The sequence below is a fragment of the Pipistrellus hanaki genome (assembly GCF_964339955.1).
Source record: "Pipistrellus hanaki genome assembly, chromosome: 4".
NCBI classification, from domain to species: Eukaryota; Metazoa; Chordata; class Mammalia; order Chiroptera; family Vespertilionidae; genus Pipistrellus; species Pipistrellus hanaki.
This window is the reverse complement of record NC_140506.1, coordinates 5,130,821-5,150,608: the sequence shown is the minus strand read 5'-3', so window position 1 is coordinate 5,150,608 and position 19,788 is coordinate 5,130,821. Positions and strand designations below refer to the sequence as shown.

Genomic DNA, 19,788 nt, shown 5'->3' with positions numbered 1-19,788 from the left:
ATTTCTCAGGATGTTTAATATATTTAGTCTTTGGCACTGTGACTCTCCAAGTTAGGAGGTGGCTTGTATAAGCTGGTCTGTTACGGCCTCCGGTATTAATAGGGCAGCAGAATCCTCCTCCCTCAGCAAGGGAGCTACAGCTCCATGAGACAGTGACGTAGGTTCGCAGGCAGTGGAAGTAGCCTCTGCTCAGAAATGGCATGCTGCCATCTTTCCACCTTCTGCTGGCCACTCCAGATTCATGGGGCGGGTAAAGAGACTCCTGCTCTTAATGGGAGTAGCTATAAAGTCACACTGCAAAGGGCATGGATACAAGGAAAGATGAAGAATTGTGGCTATGAGTCTGTCATATCACCTAATTTTCAAATTTCCCCAATTGTCAGCCATAATAGCCTTCTGTTCTTCCTCTATCCTTTTACTTGATTCTTCACACTTATTACTACCTAAAACCATATTGGCGTATTAATGTAATCTGTACCTGTCTGCTCCAGCACTCACCTCCATTGGAAGGTAAGCCCCATGCAGGCAGGGACTAGGATCAGACAGTGCACCTGGTACATAATGAGAAATCTATCTGTTGATTGAACTGAGTATCTGGAATGTTTTCTCACAGCTTAGCACATTCCTAATTACTGCCTTCAGAGTCAAAGGCCAAGAAAAAGTCAATCAAATGACTGAATTTATTAGTGGCATATTTCTCTAACAGGCGTAAAGAACATGTATAATGGGGGTCTGTGGTTAAGGTCCCTGATCATCACATAGGGCTATGAACAAAGGAAGCCCATTTCTACAGTGTAAACAGAAACTGGAGCACATTTTCAAAGGTACAATAGACTAGTAAGTCAGCGGCTTGGGCAGGGAACTAAAGAATTGCTCTTTCAAGAAATGGGATAAACTACATTTTATACCCAGTAAAATGATGTCATGCTTCAGAACTTTACCCCAACAGTTGCTTAAAGGAGTAACAAAGTTAAATAAGTTTCTTTACACCCTACCCAAAGCCACTTAAATGTTTATTGTGGCTCACTGGCCTGGGAATATGACATTCAAAGTTTCGCAAATCTATCCGACCTTGGAATGCCTTTCTTCAAACCACTAATTTACATATCCTGGAAGTCACTTTGGGGAAAGTCTGTAGAGCTTCATAAAATTGTGTGATCCTTAAATAGTTCTGAAGACAAGAAATTGTTTTCAATTGCTTTATTCAGCTTATGTGTTTAACCAGAATAGCCGGGATCCTCTGTGGGGGTTTTAATAGGATGTCTGCTCTCTTCCAAGAGTAATACCAATTTTCTTGTTTTCTTACTTTACTACACTGTATAAAGTCTCTAAATAATTGTGGGCATCCCTGTCTTGTTTCCTATTTAAATGCAAGTAGCTTCAGAACTACAATATATAATACAATATTTTAAATTTTGGTAGTTTTCATCAGAATTTGGTAATTTCTTCTTAGTTCTATTTTACTTAGAACTTTAATTGGTAAAGACTACTAAATTTTATCAAATGTCAATTCTATCATATTATAAAATCAACCAATCTTTCGCCTTTTGTTTGTTAAATTATGAATTATATTGAAAATTTCTTGATGGTAAAATTTTCTAATTGTTAAATAGCCTTGAATTCCTAAAATAAACCTTAGTTGGCCATGGGATACTATTAATTAGATTAACTGCTAAATTTGATTTTCTAGTGCTGAAGTTTGGGATATCACTTTAAACATACATAATTTATTTGAACAAAGGATAAGACAAAGCTAAAAAGATACAGCTAGTCCTCGAATAACTTCATTTTGTTCTAAGGTGTTTTCATAGAACGTTAATGCGGGAGGGACTGAGTTGAGCTGACCCACTGTCTGTGGAGCTGGCACCATTTCCCCATCTCTGAGTGTGCTTGCTCCAGAGACTCCGAAGGTTGAGCAGGTAAGGACACTGGCGTGTGTCATGGCCGTCTGAGGGCGTGTGGGTGTGAGTGACCCTGTGATGGAGAGGAGTCCTGTTCGGGGTGGCATGTGTCATGGCCGTCTGAGGGAGTGTGGGTGTGCGTGGCCCTGTGATGGAGAGGAGTCCTGTTCGGGGTGGAGTGTGTCATGGCCGTCTGAGTGAGTGTGGGTGTGCGTGGCCTCGGATGGACAGAGTCCTGTTCGGGTGGGGCCTGCCTTGCGCCCTGAGCTGCCGATTGGCTCCGGCCAACTCTCAACCCTGAACCAAAATAAGCCGATTAGAAAATAATTCTTAATTATCTTTATTAATCTTTCTTAAATGTATAGCTCACACTTATTTCAATATTTAATATTAGAAGTGTTTTAGGTCTTTATGTAGAAATCTAGTGAAGCTTTGGTGGCTAGAATATTGGCATAAGAACTGAACTCTTTTTTTTTTTTTTTTAAAGCAAGCTCACTGGTTCGTGTTTAGATTTAAGATATTTTTCTTTTTAAATTTTTTTAATGGTATTTAGAGAGAGAGGAAGAGATAGTGATAGAAAGATAGAAACATCAATGAGAGAGAAACATCATCAATTGGCTGCCTTCTTCATGCCCCCTACTGCAGCAACCCAGGCATGTCCCAGGCATGTGCCTTGACCAGGAATCCAGCCGGTGACCTCTTAGTTCCTGGGTCAACACCCAACTGCTGAGTCCCACAGGCCAGGCTTGAACACTTGTTTACATCATGTAAGCTATGGTAAAATTTGTTTCATTATACTCATTTCACTTAAAGTTGTAATTTCTAAAACCTTATCAAGGATCTTAAGTAAAGACTTAATGTAGTTCTATTTACCAAAAATTTTATTTAGAAATATTAATCTTTTTTCAGTCAATTTCTGTATAGATTCCCAAATTTTAGTTCCTTTTAGACTGTTAATTTTTAAATTGTGCTATGGAAGTAAAATTATGTCTTTTGTGTGTTATCTGAAAGATAAAGTCCAGAAAACAAAATATCCGAGAATATGAAGAGCAATTTTGAGAGTTAATGAGGCAAATGTAAATATCAGAGAGGAAAAGGCTAAAAGACAAAATAATCTAAGAACAAAAATGTTATTTTTATCTAAAATATAAGCATGTTTCACCTAAATAACACCATCTATTCTTTTTAATTTATAGGATTTTTGTTGTAATTTCTCTGTAGTATTACAAATAACACATTCTTGTGAACTACACTTAGTACTGAAAGTGAATCAGACAATATGACAATGCAGGAAAAAGCTGTCCAAATATTCCCTGTAATAGTCATGAGTCTGAGGCGGACAGATATAATAGGGAAAAAATCTTAATAACCGTTTAATCAATTTTTTCAATTATCATTGCCAAGAAACATTTAAACAAGAAACATATTAACAATTAGACTCAGATGGAAATCAGTCTTAACTATAAAAAGTAACGAATTAGCCCTCGCTGGTTTGGCTCAGTGGGAGGACTGAAGGGTCCCACGTTCAATTCTGGTCAGAGTTTGTGTGGGAGGCAACCAACCGAGATATTTCTCTCTCTCTGTCTCTCCCCATCCCTTTCACTCTCTCTAAAAATCAATGGAAAAAAATATCCTCATGTGAGAATTAACAAAACAAAAAAAGTAACAAATTATTAGTCATAATTTCAAAGTCATTTGAGTCTATTTAATAACATCCATCTGATCCGTTGTACTCCATAATAAACTCTACTGGAATTTATACTAACTCTCATTTGCATAGTTTCAATATTTATTTAAACAAACCTTACACTGCCAGCTAAAGTCTAAGTAAGAGCAAGAATATATAAACATCAGGATTCCTAATACTCTGTCTCCTACTTTACTGGCAAGATTGTTACAATACAAATGTTAAAATATTAAAAGATATGAATGTATTAGATGAATTATCAACAATACTTACGCATCATTTGAGCAAGTCATAAATTCTCCCTTTATTTTAGGATGCCATGAGCCAGTATGAAGCATTGCTGTGTGACCCTTAAAAAAATAAATTAAATAAATAAATAAATATGTTTAACAAACAAAAAAAATTATAAACGAACCAGAAACTGACATATGCTTAACTTTTTAGTCCTCTCAAAAGCACAGTATTTTAATAATGAATTGATATTATTTTCTCAGTTTTATTTCAAAATGCATGGTGTTCTTTCACTTTGTTTATCTTCACTTTGTATAACTCACTGTGTAACACCCTCGCCTCCACCCCACCAAACCCCAACTGCCCAGGAATTAGCACAGTGCTCACATATAGGTGCTTAGTTAGGAAGAAAACAGAGGGGAGATAACAGCCTCTCTTTAGGAAAAAAAGGGAAATAAAATAGGCCCTTCTTTAAAGATTCTTCTCTCAATGGAAAAGAATTAAAAAGAATACAAAGTATTTTCAAATATTCAAGGCAAAAGCAAGACATGCTTCTTAAAAGTGTGTCAATGAAGTAAAAAATCCATACTTCTTAGAAGTGTGTCAACAATCTTGATTCTATAATAATAGGGAAGAATATATATGTGAGGAAAGGAAAAAAATCTTTAAAATCATTCAGGAAGATTTGCCTTACTAAGTATAGAGTATAATATAAAAACACTTTAATTAAAACAATATCATGTCGGTATAAGACTGACATCCACACCTTACCAACCACAGAGTACCTATCAAACTTAAACACATACACACACACACACACACACACACACACACTCCCCTCCTAGGTAGCAGGCAGCTAGAGTGGTTGCATACAAAGTCAGGTTCAGATGGGGCAGAAGAGAACCTAATATATTTTTTAATGTATTTTTTATTGATTTCAGAGAGGAAGGGAGAGGGAGAAAGAGATAAAAATCATCAACCGGCTTCCTCCTACACACACCACACTGAGGATAGAGCCCACAACCTGGGCATGTGCCCCTGACCGGAACTGAACCTGGGACCCTTCAGTTCCCAGGCCGATGCTCTATCCACTGAGCCAAACCAGCAAGGGCAAACCTAGTATTTTTTTTTTTTTCTATAATAATGGTAAGGTCTCTTATTCTGAAAGGGTCAAAAATAAAGCTCTACTACAAGAAGCAGATTGTGCATGTTTAAATGACTTAGAAGGAATCTAACTGTGGTTCTCTGGAAAGCATAAGTTGAAACTATAATACCCACGCATGGGCCTGGAGACCTCTCTAGGGCAAGCTGCCTATAATGCCTCAAGCAGCAGCTGGTCAACCCTGACATCCTGTTCAAGTCTACAGGATACAAACGGGGACCAGAGATGGAGAAGGAGAGATGGGTCATATTTACATAGTCAGAGGGCCAAGCAAAACTTACTTGAATAAGTGGCATGTAACCTGAGGCTGAAGGAATGAAAAGAAGTCTATGGGAGAGGGTCCCAATGTGGGAAAATAGCTGGGTGTAGTAGGATCCCCAGTTGGGGCACCTGTGGAGACAGCCAATTAAGGTTTCTTTCTCTTCTCTTCTCTTCTCTTCTCTTCTCTTCTCTTCTCTTCTCTTCTCTTCTCTCTCTCTCTATTTCTCTCTCTCTTTCTCTCTCTCTTTCTCTCTCTCTCCCTTTCAGTCTCTCTAAAATCAATAAAAACATTTTTTAAATGGGCAGAGGACCTGAACAGACACTTCTCCCAAGAAGACATACAAATGACCACCTATGAAAAGATGCTCAGCGTCACTAGCTATTCACCATGTTTTCCAAACTTCTCTCATGATGAGAATCACCTGGTGGAGTTGTTAAAATACAGATTCCTGAATCCCAACTAAGAAGTGCTAAACTAGAATTTTTGGGAACATATAGGTAAAATTGTATAGTTAACTTAGTGCTCAGAGCACTAAGTTAAGTATAAGTTAAGTATACAATTTACCTATATGTATAAGTTAAGTATACAATGTACCTAATGTATAAGTTAAGTATACATTTTACCTATATGTTCCCGAAAATTCTAGTTTAGCACTTCTTAGTTGGGATTCAGGAATCTGTATTTTAACAACTCCACCAGGTGATTCTCATCATGAGAGAAGTTCGGGAAACACTGTACAGGAATGCAAATCAAAGCTTAACTTATACATTAACTTATACAATGAGATACCACCTTACACCTGTCAGGATGCCTATTATCAACAAGACAAGTAATAACACATGTTGGAGAGATTGTGGAGAAAAAAGAACCCTCATTCACTGCTGGTAGAATGTAAACTGGTACAGCTGCTATGGAAAGCAGTATGAGGCTCCTCATAAATTTAGACTAGAGTTACCACATGACTCAGCAACACCACTCCTGGGTTATCTACCTGGAAATTGTGAAAACATTTATTGGCAAAGATATTTGTATGCCTATGTTCATTGCAGCATGAATCGTGGTGTGTAAGACATGGAAACAACCAAGTGCCCTTCGATAGATGAGTGGGTAAAGAAGATGTGTTACATGTATACAATGGAATACTACTCAGCCATTAGCAATGAGGACATGCTGTCATTTGCAACAACATGGATGGATCTTGAGAATATCGTGTTAGACAAAATAAGTCAGACAGAAAAAGTCATGAACCATATCATTACACTCATATGTAGGATAAGAAAGTAAAAGCAACAAATGAACAAACAAGTAAAGCAAATACACAAAAACTCATAGATAGACGTTTCATCTTAAAGGATGTTTGCTGGTTTCTGTTCTGAAGGAGCTGCACTTAATACCAGTCTTTGCAGGTGACACTCACCTTGACCTCAGCTACTCAAAGTGGCCATCCCTGGCCTGGTTGCAAAGAATAATGCAGAAAGGATATTCAGTAGAATCTGCAGACATCTCGTGATTATTTCTGGTATTACGTTTCTCATCATTCATAGCCTGATGGCCATTTAAGACAGATACTGGGAGTCTCAAGAAATCCACAATCCAACTAGAATTATCGAGGTGTTTCAGTAACAACGATCCTCTAGCGGGTTTGGCTCAGTGGGTAGAGCATCGGCCTGGGGACTGAAGGGCCCTGGCTTCAATTCCAAAAAGGGCACATGCCCAGGTTGTGGGTTCGATCCCCAGTAGGGGGTGTGCAGGAGGAAGCCAATCAATGATTCTCTCTCATCACTGATGTAGGTTAAAATGAGAAAATCTAAAAGACTGTGAACGTTGTTTCTTGTTTGTAAAGACAGAAGCATGACAAAGGCAACGGGAATGTTAAGTACCCTTGTGTTAAAACATTGACCAAGATCAGTCATAACAAAAACGAAGTTCAACTAAGGATCTTAAATGGATCTAAACAGAATCAGTACCATGACTAACATTAGTGGAAAAAATTTTTAAAGTAACACCTACTAAAGAACAGGCAGTGATTAAAACACTTTTTCATCAAATAAACTTGTTGTTCTCTTTTCTTTTATCTGAACATAGGCCCTCCTACAGGGGGAAAATCCCTTCCCTTATTTAGCATCCTTAACTGGAAACAGCCTAGAAGAAAAAATTAAGCATCTATTTGTTTCTCATAATAAACTATACTTTTACTGATGCATGACTAATATTGGCTTTCTCTACATGTACACACACACACACACACACACACACACACACACGTGTGTGCTGATCTGTACTAAAAACTGTCCAGACTCTTATAGTTGCTCCTATGACAAAGGCTGCAAAAACAGGTGCCCTGCCTTAGTCAGTTTGGCTCAGTGGATAGAGCATCGGCCTGTGGACTAGGGTCCCGAGTTCAATTTTGGTTAAAGGCACATACCTTAGTTGACAACTCTCACATCGATGTTTCTCTCCCCCTCCCCCCATCCCTTCTACTCTTTCTAAGAAAAAAAAAATCATCAATGGGAAACTATCCTCAGGTGAGGATTAACAACAAAAATAAAAAATATATTACAATAAAAAAAAAAAACACGGGTGCCCTGCTGCAATGCCATTTATAGTCACTGAATGAGGTGAGGCTCTGAAGCCACAAAATACATGTGCCCATGTCTCTGGAATGATGAGCCAACTAATACAGCAACTCCTGTGAAGAGAAGGAACGTAGCAGGGAATGTACTGCTGCTGGAGAAATGGATTTCTCCATCGCTAGTGAGAGTGGGATGGGGCTAGTGAGAGTGGGATGAATTTTCTAAGACTCGCCTGGGAGAGCTAAATGGTTTTTATTGGTGCTGAATTACATTTCTCGGGTTGCAAAGTCCCACTGTCCCTAACCCAGTCCTGGAAAAGGTGCAGCTGGGGCTCCAGCAGAGCCAAAGGTAGAGCTGTATCGAGTTTCTATCCCATAGCGGAGCAGGATCTGCTGTAGTCTCGGGCTAGATTTAGTCCAGTGATCCATTGTGTGGGTCCCATGTGGCTGTGAACCACATGGGCCAATGCCCGGAAGGGGGGGGAGGGCACGCAACACTCCCTGCATAGGAATCCCAGGAGCGCAGGCAAGCAGGAGAGGCAAGAAAGCCAGCAACTTCTTTGTTCAGGAGTTTACATGTTAAATCTTCCCATGCTGCAGTGGCCACTGACTTGTTCCCAGGTGTGACTGACAGATGAGCGTCTTCCCATGCACCCAGACCTTACTGGGCATGAACCTATTGTCCCATCCCTTCCCCCAGCGATCTACCGGAAACAGGTTTGAAGAGTGTGAACTGCAGCTTCCTAGCCACGCCATATAGATGGCATGCCTGTATTATCTAGTCTGCCCTTTACTCCTTTTCTCTTATTTAATAACCAGGTTATCATAACGGTACCAATACTATAAACCTTGATCCAAAAGTTCTTCTAAACCAGAGTCCATTCACAGGCTTTCAGGAATCTTGAAATTGTCAATAAAAATGTTTTATGAATATACCTCGCAGGAGAAAATATTCAGAGTTTTAATTTGCAAGTTGGCAAACTTTTTCTCTAACAGTCCAGATAGTAAGTATTTTAGGCCTTTCTGGCCACATGTCCTCCCACTGCACCACTCAACTCAATGATTATAGCACAACAGCAGACACAGAAAATCTTATATAATAAAAGCCTAATATGCAAATCAACCGAACAGCCGAATGACCGATCACTATTATGTGCACTGACCACCAGGGGACAGATGCTCAACGCAGGAACTGCCCCCAGCCCACAGGCTCCAGGTCAGCCAAGGTGGGTGCCAGTGGCAGCTCTCCCAGTCACCCCACCAGTCATCCCACAGATCGGCCCTGATCACCAGCCAAGCCTAGCGAACCTACCCATGCACAAATGTCATGCACTGGGCCTCTAGTAGTAAATAAATGGGTATGACTGTACTCCAATGAAATGTTTATTTACAAAAACAGGATACATGCTGGATTCGGCCCACAGGCCTTAGTACTCAGACCCTGTTGTGTAATCCATCACATTCTTAGTCATTTCTTCTGTGAATCAAGGACTCTGAAGTCCAAGTCTTTCTAATTCCTAAGCCATTTTAAAATCCATCTGAACACTTCAAAGAGATAAATTCATTCTTCTTTGATCTACTCAAGTCTAATGATGTTTTCTAATTTATATTCAGCAGCCCCAACTCTGGATAAGTCTTCCATTGCTATACATGATCCCTTCTCTGAAATCATGAATTTCTAATACTTGTTGATTTAACAAATACTTATTACCTGATATTCTAGGCTCTAGGCATTCCATTTACTACAACCTATCTTCTAGTTCTCTGACTTTATTTTCAATATCCTAAACTTCAACCTCTCTCTCAGCATAAACCTGAATGTTCTTTTGCTTGTACCTACAATGTACAACTTTTATTCTGAAATAATTGTCTCCTCCCCATCATTGTATTCCATTCAACATACAAATATGCACAATGACTGTCCCTACAAATATACATTCTATATCCCTAAATGCTCCCAAATTATCCTAGTAGTTTTCCCTCTCACAAGCATCAGTGGCTATTCCGAGTCTTTTCTATCCTACTAAAGGCCTCATCGTAGCATCTGCACACACAAAGGGAGGAAGTGACCCTCCATGAGATGGTGACACCATCAACTTCCTATCTAAGGCCCACCGTCTCTAAACATAACTTCATATGTGCCCGGCCTGTTCCCTCCAGCCCCTCCTCACGCTCAAAGCTAACTCTTGCTCTTGGGCTTGATCAAAATCACTGCCACCTCCTCAGGAACTTTCATTTTTACTTAGTATGGGTGTTTATTTTTTGTTAGTTTTTGCCTAATTGCATTAGTTTTCTATTGTTGTGCAACAAATTACCATACATTTTGGGGTTTAAAACACCTCCAATTTATTAGCAAACAGTCTTTTAGGTCAGAAGTCCTAACACAACGTGACTGGATTCTCTGCTCAGGGTCTCACAGGCTGAGGTCGGGATGTCAGGGTTGCACTCCTTTCTGGGGGCTCTGGGGAAGAATCTGATTCCAAGCTCACTCAGGTTTCTGGCAGAATTCAAGGCCGTGTGGTCATAGGACTAAGATGCCCATTTCCGTGCTGTCTGTCTGCTGGGAGCTGCTCTCAGCATCTAGAAGCTGTGTGCCTTTCTTGCCGCATGGATTCCTCCATCTTCAAAACCAGCAAAGACAATCTCCTGTTGAATCTGAATTAAACAAAAGCCACGCCCCCAAGTCTCTACAAAACAGCCCCGTCTTTATCTGTGGCTCCTGCTGAAATGAAGAAGGAGTGATATCCTCTTACAGGTCACCTGGCTTGCTTAAGATCTATGAGGCACACGCTTAATTTCTAGAAAGAGCCTTTAGTGTTACTGCATGCTCTGACGCTTAGCTTTCTGAGGTTTTAGCAAAAGCACACCCTTGGCTTTTCTCTCTACCTCACTTGCAGCTGCAGTTTCTTCATTTTAACTATCGATGCCATCTGTATAGGCTCAACATTAACTAAATCATCTAGTCCTGGCTACCTTTTAACAAGACTTCTTTCAATTTATCTTTCTCCTCTCATAGTTTATTACAAGCAGCAAAAAGAAACCAGGTAGTACCTTCAGCACTTTGCTTGGAAATCTCCTAAGCTATTTTTCCAACTTCATCATCCGATTCTGCTTTCATCATCAAAGCCCGCAACAGAGAAAATCCCTCCAGTCAAATCCCTCCCACACCTTGGAATATCTTTTGCCAGGAATAGCCAATCTCTCTCTCTCTCTCTCTCTCTCTCTCTCTCTCTCTCTCTCTCTCTCTCTCTCTCTCTCTCTCTCTCTCTCTCTCTCTCTCTCTCTCTCTCTCTCTCTCTCTATATATATATATATATATATATATATATATATATATAGATGTGTATATATATATATATATATATATATATATATAGAGATGTATATATATATGGTGTGTGTTTTTTCCAGAGAGGAAGGGGGAGAGATAGAAATATCAATGATGAGAGAGAATCACTGATTGACTGCCTCCTGCACGCCCCACCCTGGAGATGGAGCCTGCACACCAGGCATGTGCCCTGAACGGGAATCGAACCATGACCTCCTGGTTCATGGGGTCAACGATCAATCCTGAACCACACCAGCAAGTCAGGTGCCAATCCCTTTTAAAGGCTCACCTGATTAGGCTGGATCCACTGAGGATAATCCTGCTTTTTTAAAGTCAGCAGTACCATACATATACCCTAGTCACAGGAGTACCTCAGCATACTCAGGTTCACATCCTCACTAAAGTGGAGGGGTAGGAAATCTTAGGGGTTGTTCTGAATTCTGTCTACGACAAGGATTATGGGTGCAGCAATTCTGAAACTACTTTCTGAGTAGCATACCACTGAACAAATGAGTAAATAGAATGATGATGTTGGAAGACAAGTTTCTCACTGTTGGAGAAGTGAAATACAAATATGGAATTGTTTAATGCTAGGAAGTAGAATTAGAATTTGATGTATCAGTATGAACTTACAATTTTTCATATATTCTGTTTATTTTCATTCATTGGTTGGTTTACTTCCCCACTCCAGCTCTGTCTTCTGAAAGAGTCTAGAGGCAAGGACACCTCAGCAGCGATGATCATATCTAGTGCCCAGATCTTGATTTATAAACAGAACTCCCAGCTAAAGGAGCCATGAATCACTAGAAGAATGGCTAACATCAAAGCAGGAAAAGTACAAAATGAGCCTGGAACATTTTGTTGTGCCAGAATGTAAGAAAGTACCCCCAAAATGATAGGGATGTGTCAAAAGAACAGAAACCAATGTGAGGAAGATTCTATTAGATAAAAGATCTATAAATATTCAGAAATTGGAAAGAAACATAATGTTCTTCAAATCACTGCACTGTTTAGAGTTTGTATTTGTGGTTAAAGCTGTTTAAATAAACAAAAATATACCTAGACTCACAGTTTAAAATGTTTTACTCCTTAGGAAACAGTATTTACTATTAACAGGATATGGTTAATAAATTTCATCTACAAATCCAAGGCAATGTTTTAGAGAGGCTGGATATTGGAATAACTACATGTACTATTCAAATATAAATAAAGCATTTGAAAACGTTTTTCTCCAACGCTCCTTCTAAAAGCTTTGAATTTCCATTCCTGAAGTACACTCCTGGGGAATGTCCCACTGAGAGGGCAGGAGAGCCAGTGCTCTCCCACTGCAGTCACACACAGTCACGCACAGTCATGTCCCACTTGCCAATGGGGAGACATTGTGAGAAATGTCCAGTGATTTCATCACTGTGTGAACACCACAGAGAGCACTTCCACAAGCATAGACGGTACAGCCTACTCCTCATCTAGGCTATATATTCACCAGTGGTTGGCAAACTCATTAGTCAGCAGAGCCAAATACCAACAGTACAACCATTGAAATTTCTTTTGAGAGCCAAATTTTTTAAACTTAAACTTTTAACATCACTTCTTCAAAATAGACTCGCCCAGGCTGTGGTATTTTGTGGAAGAGCCACACTCAAGGGGCCAAAGAGCCGCATGTGGCTCATGAACCGCAGTTTGCCGGCCATGATTCTAGCCTAATGCTCCTAGGCCTCAACCCTGTATAGCATGTGACTGTACTGAATACTGTAGCCAGTTCTAACACAATACCATGTATTTGGATATCTAAACATAGAGATAGTACGGTAAAAATATGGTATAAAAGATAAAAGATGGTAGACCTGTATTGGGCACTCACCATGAATAGAGCTTATGGTACTGAAAGTTGTTCTGGATGAGTCTGCGAGTGAGTGGTGAGTGAATGCAAAGGCCTGGGGCATTAACAGACCTTACTATAGAATGTATAAACACTGAACACTCAGGCTAGACTACATTTATGAAACACAAGATTAATTCAAGCATAAGAGAAAATGATTCAATCAAGAGCCACAGTAAGCATGAGATGTATGAGCTCCTACCAGCATAAAACAGACTCTTTTATAGCACACTTGTTTTATAAGTAGAAAAAGTACACTCTGAAATAATGATTAAAAGTATAGCAAATACAGAAATAGTGGCGCCGTTGTTTGGTATCATTATCAATGATGCGTTATCATTATGTGCTGTACATAATCACACTGCTTCACGTGGGTATGCCTGGCAGCAGTCAGTTTACACCACACCTCCACAAGGAGGTGAGCCCTGTGCTGCGCTAGTGTTACAACAGCTGTGGCATCACTACATCCCTGGTGATGGGAATTTTTCGGCTTCGGTATCATCTTATGGGACCATCCTCGTATATGAAGTCCTTGAGTGAAATGTCAGTAAGTGGCGCCTGACTACAGTTAAGAAATAAATGGCGCAGAATTGTTTTGATGTTGAAAAGCGTTGAAGATAACCCATGGCAAATGCATTTAACAAGGTCAACTGCAGATGAACTGACAGAATAAAGGAGATTAGAAGAATGTTATCATAGGCATTCACTTACTATCGATAATAATCTACCAAAACTCTGTGAATATAACTTAACACTGATTTGTTCCAGAGTTTTGAAAAACAGAAACTGAATAACCACACTTTTTGGGCTCTAGCCAAAGAGCCTCAGTTGAATCTCAAAGTGTGTGCTTAAGAATTCAAAATAATAGCCGAAGCCGGTTTGGCTCAGTGGTAGAGCGTCGGTCTGCGGACTGAAGGATCCCAGGTTCGATTCCAGTCAAGGGCATGTACATTGGTTGCGGGCACATCCCCGGTAGGGGGTGTGCAAGAAGCAGCTGGTCGATGTTTCTCTCTCATCAACGTTTCTAGCTCTCTATCTCTCTCCCTTCCTCTCTGTAAAAAATCAATAAAAATATTTTTTTTTTTAAAAAGAATTCAAAATAATAAAGGAAAATACTCTGATTGAAAATAAATACCAAAATCCTGGTTTAGAATAAGTGAGTTGTAATGACAATACACTTATTTGTAAAGCAAGCTTTTGAATGGCTTAAATTAATTGATGCCTGCTTATCCCGGTCATATGCTCCCAATCACCTAAACCTGAATAACTAATGTCCCACTCCCAAATAAAATAACTTTTATCTTATTTTCTTTTTTATTTATTTTAATTTTTTTTAATTTTTGTGAGTTTATTTGAGCCAAACTGTCAACACATGCCACAAAGCAGAACCTCAATGAATTGAGATAATGCTCCCTATTTTATTTTTCATAAAATTATTTTTAAAGATAATATTTTAAAGAGCAGTAAAACCTGATTTTCAAAGGATATTTTATGGAGAATTCCAACACATCAAAACGTAACAGGACAAAATGAGCACTCACTGCCATTCCAGGCCTCTCTCCACCCACAGCAGCAACTGTACCGCAGTAACTACTCTTAAAAAATACATATATGTACATACACACACACACACACACACACACACACAATTTAAAGATTAGAGATACAAATTTAACAAGATAACAGTTTGACAATATAATTAGAAAGTCCTGTTTATATTTGAAATATGTAATATTTTATCATAACAGATCAGATATATTTAATTATTTCCCTTAATTACCTATTCACTGAATTTTCCAATATAGCCACAAGTCACAAATTACTCTTGAAATCAGAAAAGAGGTTAAATGTTAAGAAGAAAAAAAAGTGTCCCTGAAATCTACTACTTTCAAATAATTCTTGCATTTCCAAAACCCATTTCGCAAGCAAAAGACTACAAGATATCAGTAAGCCCTAGCCGATTTGGCTCAGTGGATAGAGCGTTGGCCTGCAGACCAAAGGGTCTGGGTTCAATTCCAGTCAAGGGCATGAACCTTGATTGTAGACTCCTCCCTGGCCCAGGCCCTGGTCGTGGCTTGTGCAGGAGGCAACCAACTGATGTGTTAATCTCACATCGATATTTCTCTGACTTCCCCTCTCTCTTCTACTCTCCCTAACACTCAATGGAAAAATATCCTCAAGTGAAGATTAACAACAACAAAAAGATATCAGTAACATTTCCTAGAGAAGTAAACAATCAATTAATTATTTGCTTTTGGGAGATAAAAAGACTAAATATTAACCATGATTTTAAAATCAAAATTGAGATAATATTAGGCAGAAGTTAAAGTATAGTAAACAAACTGTTTTACATATTGATAATAATATTTTAATTTCCTATATTTCTACCTAGATTTGTTTATCCATCCTTATCCTACTTTCATTATTATCTTACTATATGTACTATGTTTACAAGTCTAAGATTTTGGAAAAAGCCAGACACAGACTCAACAAGATTCCTTTCTTTTTGACATTTTCTTGGCTAAAACCTAAATCAGCAAAGCTTTATTCTCTTTGAGAAACCATGACTGCAACCGTTAAGAAGAGCTTAGAGGCCGGCCAAGGTGGCTCAGTGGTTAAGCATCGACCTGTGAACCAGAAAGTCATGGTTTGATTCCTGGTCAGAGTACATACCCACTGTACCGATGTTACCCAGGGCCATGTGATTTGCTTTGGCCAATGGCATGTTCATGGACATGATCTAAGGCTTAGATTCTAAGCAAAGGCTTGAATAGAGCTGGCATTTCCTTCTTGTGTCTCTTCCATCACCATGAGAAAAACATGCCCTCACACAGTCCTCTTGTGTAAGAAGGAACGGAGACACACAGAACAGACCTAGACTCTGCCTGCAGTTTAAAGCCGAACCCACAGATATGTTGGCAATTATAAATAAGCCATTAAGTTTTAGAGCATTACCGTGGCCATAGCTAATATCTAATTACGTAGATATTAATTTTAAAATATCATAATCCTACTAAAATCTTTACATAGGAAAGGTTGGTGAGACCCTTTCCTTCTTGTCCTATAGCCTAGGACAGTGGTCGGCAAACTCATTCATCCACAGAGCCAAGTATCAACAGTACAAGGATTGAAATTTCTTTTGAGAGCCAAATTTTTAAAACTTAAACTTCTTCTAACGCCACTTCTTCAAAATAGACTCGCCCAGACCGTGGTATTTTGTGGAAGAGCCACGCTCAAGGGGCCAAAGAGTCGCATGTGGTTTGCAAGCCGCAGTTTGCCGACCACAGAACTAGGACATAGTAGGTTCATAGTAGACTGTGCTCCCAAAGATGGCTGCCTCCATATCTCCCTCCCCACAAGGTATTTCAAATGTGACCTTGGCATTCACACACCAAATAGTGGAGTCTATCTCTCTTCTCCCCCAAATTTGGACTGTCCCTGTGATATTACACAGAACTTCAAGCCAGATCTTCCATGTTCATCCTTCATGAAAGCTTATCATCAAGCACAAAGTCTGACCCACTAAGTCTATACCACACTGTGAGAAATCCCAAACTAAACATGAGAAAAGTGGGGGTGAGGGGGAGAAGTGGGAGAGAAAGCAATGCCATGGGACAGAGCACCCACCGTGAACCCATCTGACTTCCCCAGCTGACACAACACGAAACAGAAGAACTTCCTGGTCAAGCCACAGAATTGTGAGAAATAATAAACTGTTTAAGTTTAAAACAAGATACTAACTTTTGTGTGAATTGTGGCAACTCAAACGAACTGTTAATAAATGTGTGCTGAATTAATTAAATTCACTGAAATCTTCTGTTTGATGCTTACCTTGGTGTTGGCCATGTCTACGATATACTGGTCACCTTTTATACATTCCATTACTTCAAAACCATCTCTGTCAATCACTTTGGCTTGAGAGCTTCCGGATACAACAAGAATCATGTCTCCTGTGTTACTGTACTGCAATGACTTGATCTGATGGCTATGCAAAAGAAAAAGAAGTAGTCTGGTAAGACACTGAGCATAATGTTTATAGTTTAGCCACAATAAAAATCAGGAACATCATCTCAAATGTGCCCTCACCACCAGTGGCTACCATGTTGGTTCTCTCCTCCCACTCTCCACAGCCATCTATTAAAATCTTCGCTACTCATTTAATTTTTTTAACCCTCACCAGAGGATATTTTTTCCATTTTCATGTTAGAGGGGATGGGAGGAAGAGAGACAGAGAGAGAGAAACATTGAAGTGCGAGAAACACATCCATTGATTTACCTCCCCCAAAGATTGAGCCTGCAACTGAGGTACATACCCTTGACCAGGAACTGAACCCATGACCTTCGGTTCACAGTCCAATGCTCTAACCACTGAGAAAACCAACTGGGACTCTACTCATTTTAAATATTTAACCCAACCAACTCCCCCTCTTCCAGCTATTGATTCTTCCCACTCTTTCCCAAAAGAAACAAGTAAGAACTGCCTCAACTTCCTCCCAGGAATGTTATAAACTTCCTTGTACCTGAACTCTCTTCTTCCTTCTCTTTGATTACAATGTTGGAAACGAATCACTTCCCAAATGAGGCAAATCTGCTGCCTCCATGCTGGATCCCACCCCCTCCCATCTCCTCGGAATATCTATCGGCTCTCCCCTCCCCTTCACAGGTTTGCTGTTGGAACAAGTTTTCACCTCCACCTTTGTTTCTCTAGCACTACAGAATCCTTTCTACCCTCACCACTCCGCTGAAACTGAGCCTGGTATTGCGGCTGCGGTGAACACAGTGGTGGCCACAGATCTACCCTCAGGACCGAAGTACTCATTTCCCACTCCCAGGACTTGCCTGCTGATGGCTAACAACGGAATCCTCAGAAACTCCCCCAAGTTGCAGAGAACTCCCTCACCCAAGGCTGTTACCACTCCAAAGCAGCCCACATCCAAGGACTGGCTGACAAGCAGTGAAATGGCCCAGCTCTCTGTTTCAATGTGGGTGATCTGGGAAGGGTTAGTCCGGTTTCAGCGCCCCCTGTAGGATCAGTTGAGGCTACTCTTATAATTACATGGCAGCGCAATTTCTCCATCTTCCTAGTTTCCCTTGCACACTTTTTTAAGTCATTATGCAACTCCCACATGTGGCTTTCAGTCACAAATTTGGAAAGACTATTAAACTCCTTAGATAAAACTTCTTAGTCACCTTGCTATAAAACAGTCCATAACATTCTTCAGAGATGGCATGCAAACCATCACAGCAGAGCAATCTGAAAGGCATGTTGTACAGGTGCCATGCTCTTCCAAAGAAATATCCAAACAAATGTGAATGGGAAGCTAGAGGTTATGCACCTTAAGTAAATATCAATAACAAATCCCATAAAGAATTCTGCTGAGCCCTAACCAGTTTGGTTCAGTGGATAGAGCGTTGGCCTGCAGACTGAAAGGTTCCAGGTTCGATTCTGATAAAGGGCATGTATCTTGGTTGTGGGCACATCCCCCGTAGGGAGTGTGCAAGAGGCAGCTGATGCTTCTCTCTCATCGAAGTTTCTAGCTCTCTATTCCTCTCCTTTCCCCTCTGTAAAAAATATCAATAAAATATATATATTTTTTAAAAAGAATTCTGTGGAGAACCAACTTAATGATCAAGGCCCCAAACATAAATGTTCTCTATCAGAAGTAAAAATAAACATTTTTTTAAGCTGTCTTTATAGCCTGCTTTATGATTTATCCTCACAGGTCAATCTTAAAATAAAATAACACAATCTTAACAAAATTTTAGATTATTTAGTCCAATTTACTTACTAAGCCTGTAATTTCAAGGCTGATAAATAAAGGGGTATTTCAGAAAATAATTTTGTCTTCAGAAAGAGAATATATATATAAAATTAAAATGTATGTGGGTCTGGCTAGGTCTCAATAGTATTATTCTTTCTTCCCAGTTAGTTACCAAATCCAAATCAGATACTTACCAATGAAATGCCTCTCTGCCAGCCACCACTAACTGCTGCTCAGAATTTACAGACCAGCTCTCCTAAAATGTGGACATTCTAGCTGATCGTTTTTGAAATATTTATTCTTCAAGAAGCCACTCGTAATTCTAATTCACAAACCTGCCTCTGCTGGCAAAGACCGTTCAAACAGAGATCTGAGTGGGCTGAGGTGAGACTGCGACAATGTGAGGACTGTCACCACGTAACCAAGTCGAAGTGTCCAGGGGAGGAGGAACAGGAGCTCCCAAACCAGCTGGAGAAAAAGGAACCTACCGTGTTTCCCCGAAAATAAGACCTAGCGCGTGGAAAAATAAGACATCCCCTGAAAATAAGACCTAGTGCATCTTTGGGAGCAAAAATTAATATAAGACACTGTCTTATTTTCGGGGAAACAGGGTCAAAAAGCAAAGGTGGAGCTGCTGCCTGGGCCCTCCCTTCCTAAGACAGTAAGACCTCTCCTGGCATCTCTCAAATCCGGGGAAGGAATGACATCCTCAGCAAAGCTCTGACCAGGTCCCACATTTACCGTAAACTAAGTCCATAAGGGGGCACCAATAAGATAAATACTAAATGTTTGATCAAACGTTCCAGTTGTCCATTTACTGCCTCTCAGCTACAAAGTCAACCTTCACTGCCTGCTCTGCAGAAATGGATGTGGGCCCTTCCAGGGTGATTCCTTTGCCAGCGGGCATGGGTAGAGAGCGCCGGAGAGCAGGGCAGGAGGAGGGCTTTCTTCCTGGCTGGAGTGCTCCGCGAGGTGGGCGCCCACGTGGCACTCGGCCTCTCTGT

The 19,788-nt window shown here is 40.0% G+C and overlaps 1 protein-coding gene across 1 annotated transcript in view; it reads right to left on the bottom strand.

The window, feature by feature from the left end:
* The window catches only part of WDR70 (WD repeat domain 70), a 157,977-nt gene that overhangs the window by 97,553 nt on the left and 40,636 nt on the right, over window positions 1–19,788 (bottom strand). Inside the window, exons 8-9 of the mRNA XM_084880581.1 lie at window positions 16,854–17,007; window positions 3,862–3,938 (exon numbers count right to left, since the gene is read on the bottom strand). Coding sequence (XP_084736707.1) covers window positions 3,862–3,938; window positions 16,854–17,007 — 231 coding nt within the window. The remainder of the gene's footprint in view (window positions 1–3,861; window positions 3,939–16,853; window positions 17,008–19,788) is intronic.